Source organism: Scophthalmus maximus, chromosome 5 (assembly GCF_022379125.1).
Source record: "Scophthalmus maximus strain ysfricsl-2021 chromosome 5, ASM2237912v1, whole genome shotgun sequence".
Lineage (NCBI taxonomy): Eukaryota > Metazoa > Chordata > Actinopteri > Pleuronectiformes > Scophthalmidae > Scophthalmus > Scophthalmus maximus.
This window is the reverse complement of record NC_061519.1, coordinates 24,166,897-24,189,779: the sequence shown is the minus strand read 5'-3', so window position 1 is coordinate 24,189,779 and position 22,883 is coordinate 24,166,897. Positions and strand designations below refer to the sequence as shown.

Below are 22,883 nucleotides of genomic sequence, written 5' to 3'. Positions count from 1 at the left end.
CACAAGGTCACGTTCAATAAAAGTGAACAGCGGCCTCTTATCTGAGGGAGACGACCGAAACACCGGTGAACTGTCCGTGATCCGCATACCTGTCATTCTTCAAGGGTTTAAAGTAACGAACAAGTGGGGGGGCAGTATCTAGACACCATAGGGAACAGAATGGTTAAAATAGTTTATTATAACAACCAGGCAGGGACATGCAGAGTGGTGGAAAACCACAGGAGGCAACAGCTCGTGGTCAAAAGTTTGAGTTGCACTTACCCGTTTTTACACGGCGAAGAGATGCTCGCAGGACCAGAAGGAGTCGGGCTCCTCCATGCCTGCGTCCGAAGAACAAGAGCCACGAGCCCACCGACGCGCGACACGAGTTCGTGATGAACGCAGTTAGCTCGTGGCTAGTTTGTCAACAACAAACACCGAGCGAAGCCGAGGAGCTAACGTCGACGCACGTTAGCTTCGGTTCCCACCAACGTCCGACACACGCAACGGGAGCTTTTCTTGGTGGCGACGGTTCAAAAGTCCACATTTACCCCCCAAAAGAGGCGGAACTCTCGGTCTGGAGTCTGCGTCTGTCGTCCCCTGGTTTCCCCCGTCGCTCCCTCTCCCGCTCCCTCTCCCTCTGGTTCGTACCGCACCGGGGGGAATGACTTCAGACGGTTGTTAGGGTTTGACAGCTCCGTCGTCTCTTCACCGCTCGGGCCGCCCCGCCCCCCCCTCGAGTGACTGACCCCGCCCACATCTTTGACCGGCGGGTACAATGAGCCAATGAGCACGCAGCTTTCTGAACTCTTGTGCGACGAATTTTCTTAACAAAATAAAACACACGTCCAAAATAAACCGTTTTTGCTAAAAAACTTTTTAGTTGTGTATCGGAAATTCGTGGAATAGAGAGAGTGAAATCATTCGTCATTGATGAAGTTCAATGTCCCCAGAGTCAGAACTAAACATGGAGAGGTAGCGTTCAGCTTCTATGCTCCACAGATCTGGAGCAAAATCCCAGAAAACTGCAGGACTAAATCAAGACTGAAGACTTTTCTGTTTGCTGCTGCCTTTCAGTAAATAAACTAACTATGCATTTATTTTACTGCACTGTAACTTTTATCACGTGTCTAATTCTACTTTAACATGTTTTTGCTTTCTCTTTTTAATTGTTGTATTTTAATGTGATTTTATGTGTTTCCTCCAAATGCTTTTCATGTTTTATGTAAAGCACTTCGAATTGCCTTGTTGTTTAAATGTGCTGTACAAATAAACTTGCCTTGCCTTGCCTTCAATGTTTATTTATAAAGCACTTCAAAGTGAATTTTCAGGAAGGAAAAGAGACACACAGTTACATAACTGAAGCAAAAAATACAAGAAAAGAACCGGACACAATCCAAACAGCATATAGACAAAATATATACAACAATAATAAATTAAAAATAAAGATGTAAATAAATTGCATTATGAGAACCCGGAACTGAATATAAAGGACAAATGGAAAAGTGAATGCAGTCTTCTGTGTGTTTATTTGGTTATCTCCACTTTATTGACATATGGCTAAAGTATTAATTAGCACTAACAATCAATCACTCTTTGTAAAGTAATCTGTTTTGGTTGCAGCCACAGCCACCAACTGCTTTTGTTAGAACCAGCCCAGCTTTATTTTGTCCTTTTTTTTTTCCAGTGGAAGGATTACTTTAACAGATGGCCACTGGCTAGATTGCAACTTTTGTGAATGACTAAAAATACAACAAAATAGTTTTTAGAATTTATAAGTGAATGAATAAGAAATAGGCTGTGTACAATGACAGTATTTCATACAGAATGTTTAAACAATGTTCGGTAAATTAGCAAAGAATAATAACAACAACAACAACAACAATGGATCACTTAGGTCACATTCATTATGACTTCAAGCTTTTTATGCGCACACATGGAGATAGAGCATTATCTAGTGGACAGATGCAGCACTGCTACAGGGATCACTCTCCAACAGCAAGATATTATAAATATATATTTTCCGCCTTGTTATTTTAACTATTATTCTGTTGAATTCAGCAATTCGAATAATAACATAATTCTAAATGTATTCATGTAGAACGTGTTAACAGTGTTGCGCAATGGCCAGTGGAGCCCACATCTTATCTTTGGCAGTTGGCAATGCATGTTGCGCACGTTCGAACGGAGTTGTTGGCTTGACATGTCAGTTGCTTATTGTCACCATGCAAACTATTTCCACATCATCTGCCTAACATTCATTCAAATTAGCTCAGTTACCAGTAGTTTGCAGAGGAACATGGTAACATGAAGGTGCAAATGTGCCGGGATTTATGTTTTATGTGTCCAGAGTCTTTCTGTCAGACAGAGGTGATGTGTTGTAAAGACTTATGGCTTGTGGCAGGAAATATTTCCTGATTCCGCTTCGCTTCAGTCTGTTGGAGAAGGAGCTTCGCTGTGTGTCCAGTGTGAGATGGAGAGGATCCATCGTGGATAACAGTTCGTTCATAGTCCCCTTCTCCACCACAGCTACAAAGGTGTCCATCTTGCAGCCTATTATGGAGCCAGCTTTCTTAAGCTTCTTATCACAGCTGGTAGTAAACTGCTCAACACGCCAGAGAAGAAATGTTAAATAATTTAATTTAATCATATGTATATGTGGCATATGTATTACATGTGGAACAATAAGTACATTATCTAGGCAATAAAAGTAACTCTTTATTCTTTAAAAACTGTTTCTTTAAAATGAACATCCAACTGGAACCATATAGAACATGGCCACAACAATATTATAACAATTAATATAATGGCCATTCGGACTGAGAAGTTAAATCCTGCACACTTGTTGACACAAAGCTGCGCACAACAGGAAGTAGACGCGACGCAAACTTTACGCATGCGCGATGTGGATAGTGGACAAGTTGGAAAATCGGGGAGGGAAACGTCAGAGCGGAACTAAACGAATGTGAGAAGTGTCCAGCGAGTTCCTACTTTAAACACTTGCTCACGGCGACGAGGTACATTTGAACCGGACAATGATTTCCGGTTGGTTTGAAAATGTCACAGTTATATTTACGTATATTTACTACTGATTATGTTTGTCCCATGGCGAGCACCGTACCAGCCTCCGTTCACGTGACCACGCCCCATTTCCTGTTGCTATTGTATTACACTTCCATGTTTTTCCTCCTTAAACAGCGACAGGCGATGGAAACTACACCGTCCAAACAGTAACTTCCGCGTGTGTGTGTGTCTTCTCTCCCCGACTCACTCAGTTCAGTGTTAACGCCTGTTGCCCGCGTCGCTTACAGCCAGCGGAGGTGCCGAGCCGGCGGCGGGAGGGAGGGAGTGAGTGAGGGAGGGAAACATGGCCAACTGTGTGGCTTTCCAGAGCAAGTTGACCTCGATCATGGAGAAGCTCGCCCGAGCCGCCGTGCTGGAGATCGGCCGACTGTGGGAGGACGGCTTCGCCCTCTTCCAGGTGGAGCTGCGTCGGAGACAGAGCGAAATCGAAGCCCTGAACAAGAAGCTGATGCTGATGGAAAACGAGCGGCTGTCTGTGCTGTCTGGAGCTCAGACCACAGGTCTCTCCTCCTCCTCCTCCTCCTCCTCCTCATCATCATCATCATCATCATCTTCTTCTTCTTCGAAGAGAGAGCAGCAGAACAAACTGCTGACGCCCACCGGTGATGGTAAAGATGACAGTTAAATACACAATTCATAATGAGCTCTGAACTGTTTACTGTACGTTCTGGTGCTCAGCATCCATCAGGAAAAAATGAGCGTCTTATGGATTAGAGAATAATAAACACGTCATGTTTTTCACGTATTCGTTAGTTTGTGTTATAATGTAAAGTCACTTCTCCTGTGACGACTCATTATATGTTATCACGCCAACTGTAGTAGCAGATCTTTTTATTTGACAGAAAGACATATAGAAAATATATAAAAGTTAATACAGTGGGTGATTAACCATTATGTAAGTATTAATACACTCCAAGGTTTCATTCAATTAAAGTCAATTATTTTTTAATTAAATAGCTGCTTTGTCGATAAAATAACAGTAAATGGTGTAAAACACCAGTTGTAATTTGTTTGTCCCTCCACCCTCAGTGTACTGTTGTCATGTGTGTGCCACAGAAAAACTTCACTTTCTTACATTTGAGACGCTTGAAAGAGCAAATGTTTGACAGTTTTTTTTGTTTGTTTTTTTAATTATAAGAGTGATTATTCAAAAATGTCTTTCGGTTCCAGCTTGTCAAATGTGAGGAGGATTGTTGTTATTGGTGACTACAGCCTTTACACTGAGGCTCCATGCAAATCATTATTTGAATCATCAGTGGATAGGTGACGGGTGTGAGCTCAAAATGATACCCTCAGATTGATTTATTAGACCAACAGTCCAAACCCCCAAAATCGGAGTAAATAAATAAATAAGAAGACCTGCACTGGTGGCAGCTCGTGTCTCAGACAGCAAAGCACTTTAATGTGTTCAAATTTGCTTTGAAAGCTTTAAACATCTAGTTATATGAAGCAGACACATACTGCAAATCTTTCTCCATTTAATGACTCACGTGAGCACCTGCCTTTCGTAAATTACAAACGTAACTATCTGAATTACTACAGTCACGAAGTAAAATTGTCTTCAAATTCATTCATTTTCGACGAATTAAGTTTTAAAATGCACCTGCTTTGTTGTTTCAGGGCCAATTATAGATTCAGTGCAGACACTATGTTCTGATCCAAGTGTCAGAGAGACGACGGACAACTCTGTCAATCGCACACCACCACCAACCGCTCAGACAGAAGAGAAGCAGTGTGAGCAGCCCGAGTCCGTCCATTGTCAAAGGGACGACACAGATGACGAAGATTTAATAGTCAAGATGGAGGACGATGACGACAATGATGACGTCCAGATCGTGGAGCAGATAGTGGACTCTGATCACGACGTCAGCGATGGAGCGGGTCACCACGAGATGGAGCACGACCACCAACCCGCCGAGGTCCCGGAAGAAAAAGAGATCCAGCAGTGGACGTCTGTCTCCGTGGCAGACGGCGACGCTGCCGACGACGACTCGGACTGCCTCTTTGAACCCAAGCAGCTGTCGCAGAATCTGGACTCGGAAATCCTTCTCATTCAAAACGCCCTGGACATTTTTGATAGTTCGGCAGAGACGGCGTATTCCGTCCGGTTTACGAGGGACAACGGACAAGGCGCATCGAGCAAATCGGGGGCTCCTTCGACTTTTAGCCAAGCTCAGCCCTGTCAACCTACAGAAGCAATAAATCACCCCGAGAGGGGGGTGTCCATCAGATTCCTCCCGGAGGAAAGGCCACAGACTAAAAACATGTCGACCTGTAACCCGGAGAGCAGACTGTTCCTCCTGAACGACCCGGAGTTTCATAAAACGATAGCGTGTCACCGCATGAAGGAGAAGTGGTTCGTGTGTCCGTTCTGCGGGAAAAGCTTCGACCGCATCAGCCACCTGGAGATTCACCAGCGGATTCACACGGGAGAGAAACCGTACACGTGTGACACGTGTGGCAAGTGTTTCTCTCAGAGGAGCAACCTTCGCACTCACCAGCGGACTCACAAAGAAACTTTATCCCAAAATGCAGTTTGATTTCAAAGGTTTTTTTTAAAAGAACGACAAAAGATAGGTTTAATCTCATTCTAGAATGGATTCACAAATTATTTCTCTTTGTATTCTGATATTACTGAGGTAATGTAGCTGACTGATATGACTGTGCTCTCATCTTTCCTTATTCTTTTTATTGTAACTTTGACATGGTTTGGATTTTAAGTTTTAAATTGGTTTCCTGTGAACTCTTTGTAAAGGGCGAAGCTGAGTTTTGACTTCTTAAAGGTGCAGCGGGATAAATCGAACAATTATGTTTTCACTGGTGTCGTTGTGTTTTCTGTACCCGGCATATTGCACCGCTATATTTCTACGGTAGCCCTGAGCAGACAAACCAAACACTGGCTCTACAGAGGGCCATCGTAGATTCTCCCCTTTTTTTCCGACCTAAGTGAAACTTTATGCCAGTGCTGGTTCCGAGTGTGTTCAACTTGCAAACCTTTTCTTTAAGAACCCGTTTGTTTTTCCACACGTTAGAAACGACATCAACGATGGTGGACCAGAGCGTCTCTACGGGTCATTTTTCTGATCCTTGGCCTGTTTTCAAACTGTTCATTTAATAGAGTTTTCCCTGAGATGACTGAAGCCGTCGCCCTGTCAGAGCCTGGGACAAAGCCACCCACTCCGTTTCTACTCGTATCCACTATCTCAGTTATTTCAGTTGTCGCTGAGCCAGTGAGGACGTGAAGGTTGGAACAAGGAGAAAAGCAGGAAAATCACTACATTCGAATACAGCGGCGGGTGGTCGGTGTCGCGGTGCCCTTTATCCTAACACGAGGTGAATCAACCTTAACTGTCCCAGGTTTAAAAACAAAAAGAAAAAAAGAACAAGGACTTTGTTTTTAAAATTGCATATGCTGTTCTTTTATGAATAAACAGTTTGACATTAACATTTTATTTTTTTTTCAGTTTCGCTGGGTCAATATAAACAAGTTCATCTCCTGCGTGTTTCTGTCCAGTCTCTTCCTCTTCCAGGTTTAAACCTAAAATCTGCTTCCACATGTTTTATTCATGAATGTTTTCATGTCCCATGTTCTGGTCCTCCGGGAGGTAAAGCTTTTTTGACCTTTGTGTTGTTGCAGGTGCCTCATAATTCGATTATTATAAGCATACAGTAACTGTTCATCCCTTCCTCCTATACACAAAAATACACACATAAACTCGTCATCCACAGGTGCACCCAGGCTGAAAATGTCACGGTTCTGACTACAGGTCACTATAACTCGACTCGTTCAGAAATCGTCTTCGTCCGTGTTGTCCCGCCCGAGTGTTTTTTAATGTAAACCCTCACTGTAAATGACAGGATTCATGGGGACTCTGCGTTTGCTAACATGGAACACTGCAGTCAGCTGTCATTCACCAGAGGCCGTGGATGCACAAAATACAGTAAACACTGTGTGACAGGAACCTTGACTCCTTGGATTTTCAAGGAGAGATAAAGTGTTTTCATTTACATGCCAATGGTGAGTGAAAAAGTAAAAAAAGAAAAAGTTGCTGGCCACTCCCTTCTCCGTTTCTTCGAAAGAATCAGGATCAGAAACTTCCACACGAGTTCCCAGTCGATGAGCGGCCGAGGATCTTCACCTGAATGTCGTCTCTCCACTGTTGCATATCCAAACAAACAGTAAATAAGTTCCCAGTTATCATAGCGTTAAAGAGTTAATGATCAAAATCTCACAAGCGTGAGATGCAGAACAGACACTCGCTCTTCTGTAGTGGATAAAGAGTCTGTGGTCTCTAGATCATCTGTCCTCTGGGGTGCAGCAGAATGGCGTTGGAGTGTGGCCGGGGTCTGAGGACTCCGTTGCTGTAGTGAAAATGGTTGGAGAGCGCCTCCGAGATCTGGTAGGAGCTGTCGTCGTCCTCCTCCTCCTCCTCCTCCTCGCGTCCCTCTTCTTCTTCGCGTGGGGACTCACCCTCCCGGGACTGGCCGAGGCCGAGGTCCGGCTCTCTGGGCCCGACGCCGTCTTCCTGCGGGGCCTTCAGGGGAATCAGGGACGAGGGGAGACCCGAGTCCTGCAACACACAGCGAGAAATCTGACGAGAAATAAAAACTTAGATCTAGATTTTGCCGAAGGCTGCTCTGTAAAGAATTTGTAGATAAAAAAGTGCTTAACCAGTCGATTTTACTGGAATTGGTCCATAAACTTTTTGACAAGTTTACAGTCCCCCTTGTACATGATATGCTATTTGTGTACAGATTAAATAAAAGCTGATCGTTTGAAAGGAACTGAAAAAACATGTAATAACCAACAACAAAGTGGCTGATGAACTGAAGACGCCCGTAGCAGCAGCGTCGCGTGTTTGTCAGTTTTTGTTTGCTGGTCTCCATGACACTGTCCGTCAGCGCCGACACAAATAGAACACGACACCGTGGGACGCGTCACGACTGAAACATGAACACATTTCAGACTAATCTCTCCGACGTACCAGTGACATGTTGCTGGTCTTCAGGTACGACTCCACCCGCCTCCTGCGCTCCTCCTGCTCCCCGTCCATCTCCGTTTCCCGCAGGCTCTCCATGCCTTCGTGCCAGACGACGGGACGTCCCAGTTCGTCCACCTCCACCCCTCCGGGAGGACCCCACTTCCCTCCCAGACTGGACTGGCGCTCCTTTAGATATCAGCAAATGCAAAATATGGATTCAGGAAATGGATTGTGGAAGTTCTTCATTATAGATCTATAAAACTTTCTAAATCACTGCCAGGTTGAATTGAAGACTGAAGCGATACGACTGCACCACGCTCGATGCCATTCAGGGACCATTTCTCTTTCGGTGTATATTCATCTGTTATCAAAGAAAAGACAAACACACAGGAGGAACTCACCAGAGACGTTTGGCTGTTTTTCATCCTGCTGTCGACTCTGAGCAGGGCGTAATCTTCAGGCTGGACACAAAGAGAGAAAGTGAAAGAAAGTTGGTGAACACGGACACAAAAGGTTATCGCACAAAAAAAAAAATTATGAGTATGATTTTTATGAGCTCTGCGCGGCATTTCGTTTGAAGCTGCGGCAGCCTGCAATCTTTGGCCTCCGCAGCAGCCAACATGCCAGCGGCTCCACCCTGGCTACGCCTGGCCACGGGCGGGTGTGTCCACCTGTCTCCCTCCACCCTGCAGGTTATTATTCTCATTATTGTGTGTGTGTGTGTTTATTCTTTTTACCTGCACTCTGGGGTCGGTGCTGACAGAGTTCAGTCTCCTGAAGGAGGCTTGTCTGGAGAGGCTGTGAATTTCCTCCCTGGGGGGGGGGGGGGGGGGGGACGGCACAGTTAGGAGTGATTGTGGAAATTCAATTTCAAAAAAACCATTGTGTGTAAACATTCACAGTTGAGCTCTCGTCACAGTTACAGCTATTCAACTTTTTGCAGCTTTTTAAAGAAAATGTCCGGTTCGGCTCACGTTTTTTCACTGAGCGCCATCTCGAGCCTTTTGTTTTTGTGCCGATGGTGGCGGTTGACCAGCAGGACCACGAGGACCAGCACCAGCACCAGGACTGCGGCCGCGGCGCCGATGATGATCAGCAGCAGGTTGTCGTCAGACAAGTAGCCCTTGCGTGGAGATGTCTCTGAAAGGAAAAAAGTGAGCAAGACACAGACGTTGATGAATCTCTCACACACACACACACACACACACACTCAGGCACACGCACACACATGCACGCGCCAGCATAACTGTAATTAACATCGCTCATGCAGCAATTTTGATCCTGATTGAGTTGAATGACATTTGTTCACGTCCTCCATCCACCACAAGGGGGCAGCAAATTTGCACAATTACTCCAAAGAAAAATCCGAACATGCTCTGGATTTTTAGTTCTCAACTTGTCTCATAAGTCCGAATATCCATCTTCTCATTTTCTGTTTCTAAAATACCAACAAAACATGCAAAATTTTCCTTGACCAATAAGAAGTCCGGGGGGGGGCCTTGACCTTACCTGTTACCGTCAGCGCAATCTCCGTTTTCCCTACTCCCACGTTGTTCTCGACCACGCACTCATAGACCCCACTGTCGTTCAGGCGGACGGCCCGCCCAAAGACCAGCTTTCCCCCGACCGTCGACACCCCGTCCGGCAGAGCTCCTCCTCCCCTGCGGATAATCACAAATGAAAATGTCCTCATTAAATTCCCGGAGATGTGTCACGGAGATAAACAACTGTGATTCACTTCAGTTACTGAGAAATGAGAGGAATTAAAACAACAATAAAGTGCAACCTGCACTCCAGTTTATGCACAAATTCCTCGCGTCATCTGCTCCTGAGCAATGATGAAGTGCTGCACAGGATCAGGGTCACGCAGCGCGGAAGGTGTGACCACCAATTTATAAATACCAGGTTTGGGGGGATTGAGGCAGGTCGGGCTGCCGAGTCCCACACATCGCAGGCCACATAGTGGGAGAGCCAGTTTCTGATCGGGTCCACTGAGACGGGTCATGTTGCCCCTGGTTTCACTGTGCTGCCGCTATTGAACTGCTGCTGCTTTAGCCCCTTGAACGGGAGCCGGCTCACATTTCTCCCCTCGCTCCTCTAACCGACCCTTTTATACTTGAGTCACAGGCGGAGATTTCATCTGACACGGAGGAAGGTGGTTGAAACCGGTGCAGGTGGAGCAAATCAGCCGACTTCAGCAAACCCCCGAAAAAGATTTGCGATCTGCTCGCTTTCTTTTGGAAAGTGTGGAAAAACAACAAGTTGCTATTTTGCTACAGCTTTTGCTGTGAAAAGGAAAAAAATCAGCGTTTATCGTTAGAATGACGCAACGGCACATAATGACTTTAATTATTGAGCTTTAGACGAGCCGGAAAGGTGGATTTCTCTTTTGAAACCTTAAGACGTGTAGCTGTCAGCCTTCGGTTCTGCCCTCAGTTGCCTGTAGCTCCATATTTGATGGACAGGTATGAGGAGTGGTGTCGATCTTCTCATCTTCCTCTTGGCAGGAAAGCAGATGAATGCATTTCCTCGAATGTCAAACTCTTCACTCTGCAAGATTCCGCTTTAGAGTTTAAAAATATTTGCCGATTCTGTTCCGCTGCTGCTCAGTTCACTTCTCACACGCTTCATTTGAATTGACCGAGGAGTTTTATTCTGGACAAATCTGTGTATATTCTGATCACAAGGACAGGGGGGGACATGAGAACCGCTCAAAAGCTTTGGGAATAGTTATTTATGCACTATACTCTACCACACACTTTTTTTGAGGCTCTTATCTGATCACAAAACAAATACATTTGAGTTCTTCACCAAATACTGTGCCACGTTTGCAATATATAGGTTGAAACTTTGCAATTTTCCTCATTGCTTCTTGGCCGAGCGTGAGACGAGAGGATTGAGGCACTTTCTACAGTTCAGATTCACAGATTAATCAACAGAGATGTTCTGTGTGTCAACTGGCTGCAGCCGCACATTTTCTACATCGTCCAGACCCGAGGGCGGCTTCTCGTCCCGCACTGATCATGCATACGTCCCCGAAAGCCTTGAACAACTCTTGAAGTAAAATTCAAAGCGAGCCTCAGTCAGGGCTCCCGTGAATGGAAAATACGCCCGTGGCGCTGAAATGTTAAATCCCGAATAACCGTAATATTTCAAAGATCTCGTCTCCGGGGCTGAAATATCCTTCGCTCAGCACAAAACATTGGATCATTGTGTGCACAGTCGTGGCTGTAATGGCTGCTGCAGTGTCTCTAATTAAAAGTGCAGACCCTGTGATTTCACCAGGCATTAGGAGTGATATTTAAAGCGCGGCACTGTATGATTACGAGCTTAGCATGCGTCTCCTGCTCTTCCTCGTGCGGCTCCCTCACTCCCTCCCCTCGTGTGAGAATCTCCCCTTTTTTGCTCTTTTTTTTTTATATAACGTGGGATTGCGCAACGCGACACCGCAGCTTTTATTCCGCAATGAATTGAGACGGGAGAGAGGAAGGCGCCCTCCTTTTAGATTCACGCGCAGGTCTTTGTTGTGCGTGTGTGCGCGTGTGTGTGTGTGTGTGTGTGCGTGCGTGCGTGCGTGTGTAATTGTCACAGTCCTGCCGGCAGCCAGACGGGCCCCCCCCCCCCGATGCTGTGCAGTGTGTACTGTCACACAGGCGAGTACAAGACGGTGCCGTACCATGTCCAGGTGACGTTCTGAGGTTTGGGGTTTCCTCCGCCGTCGCACGCCAGCTCAGCTTTCTCCAAACCCACGAACCAGTCTCCTGACACGGTGGAGATGGTGGCATCTGGGGGGTCTGACACAGGAACACAGGGACACGGATATGAGCAGGCAGCAACACTAAACATTCACACATATACTACTGGTGGTTACTCTGAGCTCCAATGTCAATGTGACAATGTTTCAGTTTTTACTTTTATTTGAATTTGCAAAAAAGTTCCAAGACTCTGTTTTCACTTTTTCCTTATGTTCAACTCAGAGTGCGGAAAAAAATACATTTTTTCTATGTCAGCATAATGCTGCAACATAAGAAAATATGAAATAATAATCGTAATACTTTACTGAAAGTAAGTAAGTATGCCATCTTTATTTATATAGCACCTTTCACAGACACCAATCACAAAGTGCTTCACAAGGATAAAACATTCAATTCAATACGGTTCAATTTTATAGCGTCAAATCGTTACATATGTTATCTCAAGGCACTTTACCTATAAAGGTCGCGACCTCACAACATATGAGAAACCCAACAGTCCCCACTGTGTGTTATTCCAGTGACATAATTACAATGATATGTCATTTCTGCTGACGGCAGAGTCTCTCTCCATCTGAATGTGACAGTCTGAGGTGTCACGTGATGTCTGTCCGCTGGCTTCCACTTACAAACGCTGCTGGAAGCGTCCTGCTCGCGAAATGTAAATCGGTTGTCACCCGATGCCGACTCGGAAGTAGATCAGACACAACTACACCGGGACGTCAGATCATTCCGAACGAGGAAGATTTCGATGTCGCGACTCGAGTCCAAGTCACGTGACACGAGGCCACTACTCCGGACGCCGGCGAAATCACGACGCCAAGCGCCGCGAGAACTGAAGTGTGCGAGGCAAGAGAGAGTATTATCCAAAAGGACCCAGCCTGTCAATATTGTCTAACGTTTAGTCGCCTCTCCCTGATTTGTGTTCACAGTCAGCAGGTTAGGCTGTGCAAATATTCCTCGCAGGCGATCTACAAGGAGAAAAACATCTCATCGGTGGGAAGAGTTTAAAAGAGTTGGCTCATTGGAAAACTGAACATACGGTAAACTACGTCCTAATGCCATACTCCATACTGATCCTCAGCTGCTTCGAGTAGGAAGCGCGTTCACACCGGAGAAGCGACGACACGTCGACATGTCCTTTGTATTTTTTTCTATTTCTGGATCATTTTGTGAATTCCTCGCTGACACACCCAAATGATCACTGTCATTAATGTTGACAGTTTTGCTTTGGCTGCGGTGAGTCAAGAGATGTAACCGCTGCTTATCAAACGGCAACTGGAAACGACTATAACAGTTGTAATTACACACCAAACCAGGAGAAGGGGGGGAATTTGAAAGTCGCGTCCAAAATTAAAAATCAAAGAAATCTTCTCATGTCAAAATGTGAATAAGTAATGCGGCTTGTGTTTGCAGCCTGGCAGGGATCGGCTACAGGCACAGCCAGAATAACAGTACAATACCTAGCAGATGTTATAATATAAAACTTTTGTTTTGACTGCAGCGACGGACACCGTTGTCCCACAATGCCGTGCACAAGGGGAATAAAGGAGCTGGTCAAAGCTTCAACAATAAAACTGCAGATTGCTGGTGAAACAGCTCGAGGGAATATTTACTCTTTGGAAAAAATAAACATTTGCTTTTTCAACATGCAGATATGTACAAGTAGGTCTACATTTCCCTTGGTATCAACTAATTAACTAACTAACTAACTAACTCACTGTATTGATTTCTTGTACACTGTGATTTTATCATAGTACATAACTGGCAAGATTATTGATGCACCTCTACCTTCCAGAAAATAACACTTAAAGCAGTTGTAACTAAAACTCTATGTTGGTTTATTACGTTGTCATTGTTTGTCTCTTTTTGGCTTTAAACCAGTCACGCAGAATCATCATCCTCATCATCATCCTCATCCTCATCATCCTCATCACCAGTACTCACACTGGACCACCAGGCGGTTTGAGATCCGGCGGGGCCAGTCCAGCCCAGGGTGCCACACCAAGCAGTCCAGCTTTCTCCCGTTCATGCTGCGCAGTGGGTGCAGGGAGTAGTAGCTGGACACGGACCCGCCCTCGTTGGTGCGGTTCTGGGACTGGCCCGACAGGTCCGTGTCCCAGGAGAGGCGGGGAAGCGGGCGACCCACCGCTCGGCAAGCGGCGGCCACGCGGTACGACTGGCCCTCCGTCAGGATGACGGGGTCCAGCGAGGAGATGGGTAAAACTGACAGGGGAGAGGGAACAGGCGGGCGTTAGGGTTTCAGATGGAGGCGTTCAATTGTGGCTTGTATTTCCTCAGAAATATCAAAAAACACGTTTTTTGTTTTAGTGACAGTGACATGCAGCAAATCGATGGTTGAGAAAAGTTGCATATGCCAAATCTCTGCAGCATCGGTGAAAACATTTTCGATAACGCCTTTTCTGAAGTGTTTTAAATTTGTACCTGGTAAATTGATTTGAAAATTGCTCAATAAATAACATGAGATTTTTTTTACATACTTCAAAATCATCTTTTCATGCCAATGAATAACTGCTAGTTAGTTAAGTGGATAAAGAAAAAAGGCAACAGCTGTATTTGTTTCATCCTCTGAAGAACATTTTTACATAGTGTTATGAGTTCTACTAAAAACTACAATAAAAACCATGTCCACAAACTTAAAAAAAGTATGACCTGAACGTGCACATTCCCTTAAGTCCAGGATAGTGATGAAGTCTAGATTTGATTCATACTTCCTGATGCTCAAAGCCAATTTGTCTTTACCTTAAAATTAATCTAAAATGACTGTAATCACACAAATTAAAACCAGGGTTTCACCAAATGTTTTTGGGATTTGAAAGACCTCAAAACGTCCTGAGAGAAAATCATAATCAAGAAAACGTGAGCACCGCCACGATCTGGCTGTGGTTTTGCAGGATCGTGAATATTAAACCACCCAGATGAGTCGACACCATCTACCGAAACACAGCAAGGAGCTGATGTATTCCAAAAGAAAACATCACGGTGATTTCACAACCTCCCTGTTTTGGATCAACCACGAGGGCGAATGTCTCCCTGGGATATTTTCACATAAACACGTTTCTGTTTTCTCAGTCACCAACTGGTTTGACACGCTTGTGATTCACGCCCCGAGGAGGTCGGCCTCTCTCTCTCATTGTTGTGAACGCTGAGTTTTCTTCCACTGCCGTCTGGATTATTAGCGCAGACGACGAGAAAGAAACAGGTAGTTAGAATTAGCGGCAACAGCGATTATGGATTAGCGGACAAAGAAAAAGGGCAATCGCCTGTGGAAACTCTCTATCTTTGTAAACAGAAACCACCCCCGACAAAAAAAATAACATGACATCACGGTGCCGCCCACAGTGTTTGATTGACAGGTGATCTCTGTGGGAAGGCCTCTCACTGACTCACAGGAGCTCAACAGGTAAGACCCAGTCCATACAAATCCAAAAGAAATCTAAACTAGTCAAAAGTGAAGATAATAATAATGATACTAATAATAATAATAATTACCTGTAATCATACTCCTGAAACAAATTGAATCGAGTGCCGATGACAGGTACTTGGTAGTAAAAGACAGTTTGGTTTTGTGAGTGCGGATAAAAATCTCTCATCTGAGTTGTATTTAAATGATTGTCATTGATTTTCCATGTGCACATATGGGGTGCCTTGGACTTGATCATAAGCTTTCCACTCACATGTGGAAATATTAAACATAGCAGGAGCTATGCTTCAAATTTGTACAAATAAACTGGAATTGTAGGATAAATGGAAGTTGGTAAAATAGGTAATGGGAGTGTTTAATTCAATGACGCCACACTAAGGCGCTCTTCTGGGGTTATTTCTGGATCGTGTTTCTATAAGCATGAATATATAAGTGCACGCATTCAGTGTAAAAAGCACAAATCTTTGAGTCAATCAAACCTGTTGGTTAACACCTGTTCATCTTGTATAGGAAAAACAACTCTGCACTTACTAAATAATACATTTTTGGCTTATTTCTATTTTGTATTTTTTACAAGTTGCCATATGAGCAGTTACTAAAAAAATAATGAAAATAAACTGTAAGAAAATGTATTTGTATATATATATATATATATATATATATATATATATATATTATAGCAACGTTGGGAAACCAGCTGATTGGGTCTGGTTGGGTGCTCTTCTTCTTCTTCTTGTGTGAAGACGATTGTGGTTTGAATCTCAGCCCTGATTGGACGAGGAAGGTGTGGCGGATAGGAGAGAGAGAGGATGGAGGAAGAGGAGGATGAGTCTTACCCCACACGGTGAGGGCGATGTGCCTCTCAAAGTTCCCGTTTGGGAAGGTGGAGATGTGGCAGGTGTAGCCGCCCTCGTCCGACTCCTCCGTGCCGGGGATGAGCAGAGCGGAGTTTTCCGTGGGTCTGCTGCTCTCGAACCTCACGCGACCAGAGTAACGGCCGAATTCTGAGAAACAGACAACCACGTATTACAGGTCTAATACACACATTCAGAGTCCTTTACAAAGAGAAAATAGACCCCAAAAAATCTTAACTATGAACTATGAACCATAAATTTATGTTGAAGTCAAAAAACAACAACAAAAAAATGTAAAATGATGATTTTGAGATGCAGAAAAATGCAATTACTTCATCAATTAAACAATATGTTGTTTATCTCCAGGTTATTTTAATGTAGCAGAAGCCAAAGTAAATGTTTGTTTCATCCATTTGAGTTTCATAAATGATTGCAGTAAAGTAAAGTGCAGTAAAAGATAAGTCAGTAAAAATAAACCGGTCTATTATAAGTTGTCAGTGTATATTTAATCAATTTAATATACTCGGGTATATGTGAAGGAAACCTTGGGTGCAGGTATTTGTTGGTGTAGCAGTATTAGTTCAGATATAAAGATTCATCAGATGGTGATTTGGCTCATGAGAGTGAATATCTTCACAAATTCTGTTAAAAAGTTCTATTTTGCATGAATCTCCTCTCAGGCCAAACTGAAGCTGCATCGTGCTTCTATATTAATTGGAAGTTGGTTCTCTGCAGAACACGTTCCTCCTCAGGAGCTGGACCAGCGGGGGGGAGGGGGGAGGGGCCCTGTACCTGTGTGTCCGTCCGAGAAGTGGGCCGTGATGATCTGGTCCTTGCCGCCCTCCGCCAGGTCCTTGTACCAGGTGACCTGCACCACCTTCTCCCCGTCCGCCGCCTGGTAGCGGCAGGGCAGCCTGGTCGGACTCTCAGCCAGGGAGCGCAGGGCGGTGTCGGGCCGAGGGGGCTCCACAAAGTCCCCCTGCACACACGGCACTGAGGAGAGGGACGGGGGGGGGGTTAAATGTTGTGAAGAGATATGAGATATGAGGTTTTAAACATCAAACACTTGCTGATTATGAAATACTACTGTATACTGTAGGTTTTTATTTGGCTGCTGCCGGTCTGATAAGCAAAAGATAAACTTGGGCCTGGAGCGATCGCCGCTAATTTGACATTTCATAGTTCAAATACAAGAGTACAGATTCACACACGTATGAATTACAGTCCGAGGTTGTTACCCAGAACCGGCGGCCCCATCTCCATCTGACCTGCATACGTTTAAAATGTTGTGTATTCGGTCAAGACATGAGTCAAAGTGTCAAGTTGTCGCCCTCATCGCCCAATGGCGAAGAATCCGTCAAAACATTCCTGGAGCCAGATCAGATCCGGATCTCAGGATCCCTCCCAAAATGACACCAGCCGTTGCCATGGCAAAGACCTATCTTTGGTCATATTTTTATGCATTATCAGTCCGTAACTTTCGGAGTAATCCTCCTATCAAACAAACAGACAAAGCAAATGTAAAGATTCATTGGTTAAGCCATGAAAGAATAATCATCGTCAGGCGTTTTTTTCTACAGTGATACAGGATGAGGCTGTTTCCTTGTGGACTATTACAGAACATACAGTATGTACATGTTTAAATCCAATAAAATGATCCTTCTTTATGTATCTTATTTATCAATTTGCTTGAAAATGGTTATCCCGTAAAGCGCTGGACGAGAGGAGGGGTACGCCCCGTACAAGGTGTATGTACATACAGTAAGTTTATACAACAGACATTTAAACTCCCAGTCACCCCCCCGCGGGCAAACCTGCTCGTGTGTGTGTGTTGACATGCAGACGAGGAGAAAACACGACCGCCCCACAAAGAGAAGACGGGAAGCGGGTTTGGTTTGAGCACTCGGTCCCGAGGCGACGGAGCTGAAACACCTGAACAATGGAGCTTTTATTTGAGCGAATTCTTTGTTTAAAAGCAGAAAATGTTCGACCCCGTTTGTTAACAGGAGCTGCTGAAGAGCTTCACTGTGTCAGAGGCTTTTACCTGTTAACTTCTGTGCATTATTAGACTATTTCAGTCAAAGTTTCCTTAATAGCTCCTGTGTGGATCTGTCGTTGTCGTTGTCTGAACCGTAGACTTCTGACTTTTTGATTTCTAGTCTTGGAATGATTGTGGTTGTATCGGCCTTTTCCCACGCCCTGTTTCAACTTCTCTTATGTCGTATTTTCCATCAAATCTTTTGTACAATAAAACTTTTTTGTCTATTTTCATTAGTATTTGAAACATCTTGACATATTGGCAAATGTTTTTGTCTTTCAATTTTTTTCAATTTTATCAATTATTATTGTCTGTGTTTATTCTCTGTCATGCTTTAGTTTCATGCATACCTCTCTGAGTCATATGCCAGATAGATAGATAGATAGAGAGAAGGATAGATAGATAGATAGATAGATAGATAGAGAGAAGGATAGATAGATAGATAGATAGATAGAGAGAAGGATAGATAGATAGATAGATATATAGATAGAAGGATATATATATGTATATATATATTGATAGATAGATAGATAGATAGATAGATAGATAGATAGATAGATAGATATATTAATAGATAGATATATAAATAGAAGGACAGATAGATAGATAGATAGATAGATAGATAGATAGATAGATAGATAGATAAATAGATGGATAGATGGATAGATAAATAATGTGGGGGTTTGCGTTTACTTTTGCTTTACTATATTTCACGTTTGGTTGAATATGTCTAATTTTTGGCAGAATATTTGGACAAATGCATGTAGCCTGTAGGCTTATGACAGACAAACCTAATTATATTGTTTCATATTGTGAATTTGATGATGGAACCACTGAGCGTTTCACATAACAAATCCAACAGTTTCTTTTACATGGATAGGAGCAAAGTTCTGCACATGCAATACTGAATAGATGTCAGGTTTTTTGGCAAGAAAGCCAATAAAGTTTTGCAGCGACTGGTTTTGTAAAATCTCACATCATCACCGAGGAGTTTCACCATCGGAGCCGACTAATGACTAACACTGACTGTGCATTGCTTTTATCACACCTGGTTCAAGAGTCGACATCAAACCGTGGGACGCGCCGAGTGAAAAGGGTGTGTGTGTGTGTGTGTGTGTGTGTGTGTGTGTGTGTGTGTGTGTGTGTGTGTGTGTGTGTGTGTGTGTGTGAGAGGGCAACACATCAACAACGCAAACTGGAATAACCAAACATTTGCCCTTTGATTCCCGAGGTGGACACTTTTGTTTTTTTTTGTTTTTTGGTTACTGATTCACGAGCTTCATTAATGATTACAGCCAGACGCCGATACGGGGACGCAGGGCTCCCACGAGATAAAAACTCCCACACGGTCGGTGCAGGGACCCATCAACTACACGGGTGTCACACCGGGGGAAGGACGGGAAACGGGTCTCAAACTGGACAAACACGGGGGGGAAAAGGTGGAATCTTCACAAAAAACAAAGAGCCGCAGTGTTGGTGAGCTGACTGTGGAGCAGAGGGAGGAAGAGACCAAGTGAAATCACGTATGAATCACTTTGTGCCAGTCGAGACGGAGGCGGACTTTAGAGGGAGGGGAAAAAGAGGAATGAAGAGACGGCAGTCAAGAGAGATAAACGTCAAATTGAAAGAAAGAGTTAAACACACACACACACACTCACACTCTCACACACACACACACACACACACACACACACACACACACACACACACACACACACACACACACACACACACACACACACACACACACACACACAGTTCACTTGAGTGTCACAAGGCTGCCATTCAAGCTTTTCCTGTTCATTCAGGAGGCAGTAACTTTATCACACCTTTGGCAGCTGCAGGTCAAAATTTCAGTTAAATGTGAACATTGACTCTTTTAATGGGAAACACACACACACACACACACACACGCGGTGTGATCTCCATAATGAGAGGAATACAAAGAGCGGGGCGAACAGAGTCGCTCCCAGAGACCCAGGAAGAAGGAAGCGGATTGAGCAACGAGTTCTGATTCACGTTGGCTCCAAGGGAGAATGTGGCCGAGCCGCATTCTGTCGCGCCGCTTCTTTTTCTCCACATGTGCGGGGACGAACAGATTCAACGCTCGGGCCAGAAGAATGCGAGACACTCAAGAAAAGATTACGCCCCGCACGGCGACTGCGGAACACATCTCAGGGCAAAGCCACGGGCAACAATCTGCAGCCTCCATCCAGCCGCCATCACAACGGTGCCGGACGTGGTGGAGTGTGCGAGTTACTCACGTTCTTCTTCCACACTAAAAGTGGGCGGAAAAAGACCATTTCTGCGCGTCTAAAATATCTCTAAACCCTCACCTCACTGGAGTGACAGGCCCCAACCAAACCATGAAAACCAGCCCTGCACACATTGATTATGTATCTTCGGGAATTGCAAAACATTTCATGTGGTCAAAAGTATCTGGACACCTCTTTCTGTCGTGCCATTTGGCTGCCGGGCTCGAAAGGAAGGAAGAGGCCTGAACCGGACCATGAAAACCAGCCCTGCAAGAAATGGGCACAACAGAAAAGAGGCGTCCAGATACTTACGACCACGTTGATGATTCATCTGCAGGAAAACGTAATAAGGTTGTCTCATCAATATTAGGGCCGCAACTGTCGATTACTTCTATAAATCGACTGATCTGTCGATTACATTCTTGATTAATCGATGAGTTGTTTGGTACATAAAATGTGAACGCGTTTCCCAAACTCCAAGACGATGTTATTTGATTATGGATTATTCGTATTTTTTATGGAGAAAAAAAGGGTCAAAATTCTCTGATTTCAGCTTCTTAAATGTAATAGTTGGCGATTAATTTAGTCGTCGATTACTTATCGTTTAACTGTTGCAGCTCTACATTAATACACAACACATAACACAGTGGATGGTAAATAAGTATCTGGACACCTCCTTCTATTGTGCCATTTGGCCATAGGGCCGCAACTAAGAGGCCTGGAACCAAACTAAGAATGGCCCAAAACAAAGAGCCGTCCAGATACTTTTGACCATCAACTATACACTGTATTAATGTCCAACATGAACACATGCTCCTATCAATAAATCATCGGTGTGGTCACTCAGAAACAGGTCAAAAGGGGGGGATAGAGAGAAATCAATACTACAAGCTCAACAAGCTCAGATGTGTCCGCATACATTTGGCCTCGTAGTGTAACTACAGCAAACAGCATTCGAGACAGTGACTGAGCGCGAAGGCAAAGTGCATCGGCTCATTTTTCTAAAGGGAGCCGGGTCAATAAAGACAGAACTGTCACACACAAATAATACAGTCATATTAGACTTTTTAAGTCTGACTCCAGGTGCTCATGGGAACATTACAGTGTCTCCTAGCAACAGAACAGGGACATGTAAGTTACAGTGAAGTGGCCAGTTATATTTTCTTTATATATATATATATATATATATTTATATCCTTTAATGAAACAGCAGATCAGGGCCCACAGTGACAGCAGAGAGGGAAGAGAGGTTGTGTACAACTGTGTGATGTAACTTAAAGTGTAACTCACCAATCAGAACAAGCAGAGCCAGACACTTCACACGCTCCATCTTAGGTCCTGGAGAGTTTGGTCTTCAATCGAATCCTTCGATCGATCAGCTTTTCATGATCGATATCTGCATCAGGCAGCAGGTGTGTGTGTGTGTGTGTGTGTGTGTGTGTGTGTGTCCACCGCCGTCCACTAATGAGAGCTGGGTAAAGTTTGGCGCAAGTAGGTGAAATGTCTCAACGTCATTTCGAGCAGCCAGTCGAAGTCCGCAGCTGGCAGAGGAGAATAAACAGTGGGAAAGACAAATGTGAAAAATATGTAAAGACAGAATGAAATGAAGAACGAAGGGAGACCGCAGACGGACCTGGCCGCTTGTCACGCACACACACACAGAGAGAGAGGAGCACCTGCAATACAGGTTCGACTCTCCACACCTGTCTGAGCTGGCCCCGCCCACCTCACCCACCGAACACGCCCACGTGTGTTGTTGCGTTCAGGCGATGCGGAATAAAGTCGGAGGAATTTACAATGTCACTGTCCTGCGCCTGAGCGGCACCGACCGAGCCACTGATATGATATGAGAAACTGAAAGACAACGAATTAGAAATTCTTTCATAACTCCAACCCTACGGCGAGATTAGGAGCGCTGTGGAATGCAAACACACACACACACACACACACACACACACACACACACAGGTCCTTTACAACAGCTAAAACAAATACACAGGTCTTAATTAGTTAATAAACATGGAAAATATATAAATACATAACACCAATAACATATGCTAGAGTGCAAAGGTGTAGCGCTGCAACAGTTAATCGATTAATCGGTCCAAGTAGTTTTTATGGAGAAAAAAAGTCTTAATTCTCTGATTTCTGCTTCTTCGATGTGAATATGTTTCTGGTTATTTTGCTGCCCTGTGACAGTGAAGTGAATATCTTTGGTGTGCGGACGAAACAAAACATCGTCTTGGGGTTTTGGAAACACGATCGACATTTTTTCACCATTTTATGGACCAAACAACTAATCGATAATCAAAATAATTGTAAGATATGTATAAACCTTCAGTCTTTATTTTTTTGCTCAGTGACAATGAACCGGTTCCTTCTGTAATGCTCATATTCCATACTAAGTAGCATAACACGGGCTTTTGGTGAGAAAATGTCTGACAATCTAAATAAAATCGATGCGCCAACTTGACTTTCCCAGGTGGATTTGAAC

General features: G+C 44.2%; 2 protein-coding genes across 3 annotated transcripts; one reads left to right on the top strand and one right to left on the bottom strand.

Moving 5' to 3' along the window:
- The first annotated feature begins 2,879 nt into the window (after positions 1 to 2,879).
- Positions 2,880 to 5,880, top strand: LOC118310690 (zinc finger protein 287). Its single transcript, XM_035633852.2, has 3 exons — positions 2,880 to 2,996; positions 3,255 to 3,671; positions 4,684 to 5,880. The coding sequence occupies exons 2-3, from the start codon at positions 3,347 to 3,349 to the stop codon at positions 5,601 to 5,603; spliced, it is 1,245 nt and encodes a 414-aa protein (XP_035489745.2). The 5' UTR covers positions 2,880 to 2,996; positions 3,255 to 3,346; the 3' UTR covers positions 5,604 to 5,880.
- A 302-nt stretch (positions 5,881 to 6,182) lies between these two features.
- Positions 6,183 to 22,070, bottom strand: nectin4b (nectin cell adhesion molecule 4b). 2 transcript variants are annotated; one of them, XM_047332021.1, is made up of 11 exons: positions 21,680 to 22,070; positions 16,889 to 17,089; positions 16,079 to 16,246; positions 13,745 to 14,023; positions 11,722 to 11,839; positions 9,555 to 9,706; positions 9,020 to 9,185; positions 8,783 to 8,858; positions 8,447 to 8,506; positions 8,049 to 8,231; positions 6,183 to 7,655 (listed from the first exon to the last, which is right to left on the bottom strand). In XM_047332021.1, exons 1-11 carry the CDS (start codon positions 21,717 to 21,719, stop codon positions 7,356 to 7,358), a joined length of 1,743 nt encoding a protein of 580 aa, XP_047187977.1. In that variant the 5' UTR covers positions 21,720 to 22,070; the 3' UTR covers positions 6,183 to 7,355. The 2 variants fall into 2 exon arrangements, with proteins under 2 accessions (XP_047187977.1, XP_035489737.2); XM_035633844.2 differs by having other exon boundaries at positions 6,183 to 7,634.
- Positions 22,071 to 22,883: the final 813 nt, after the last annotated feature.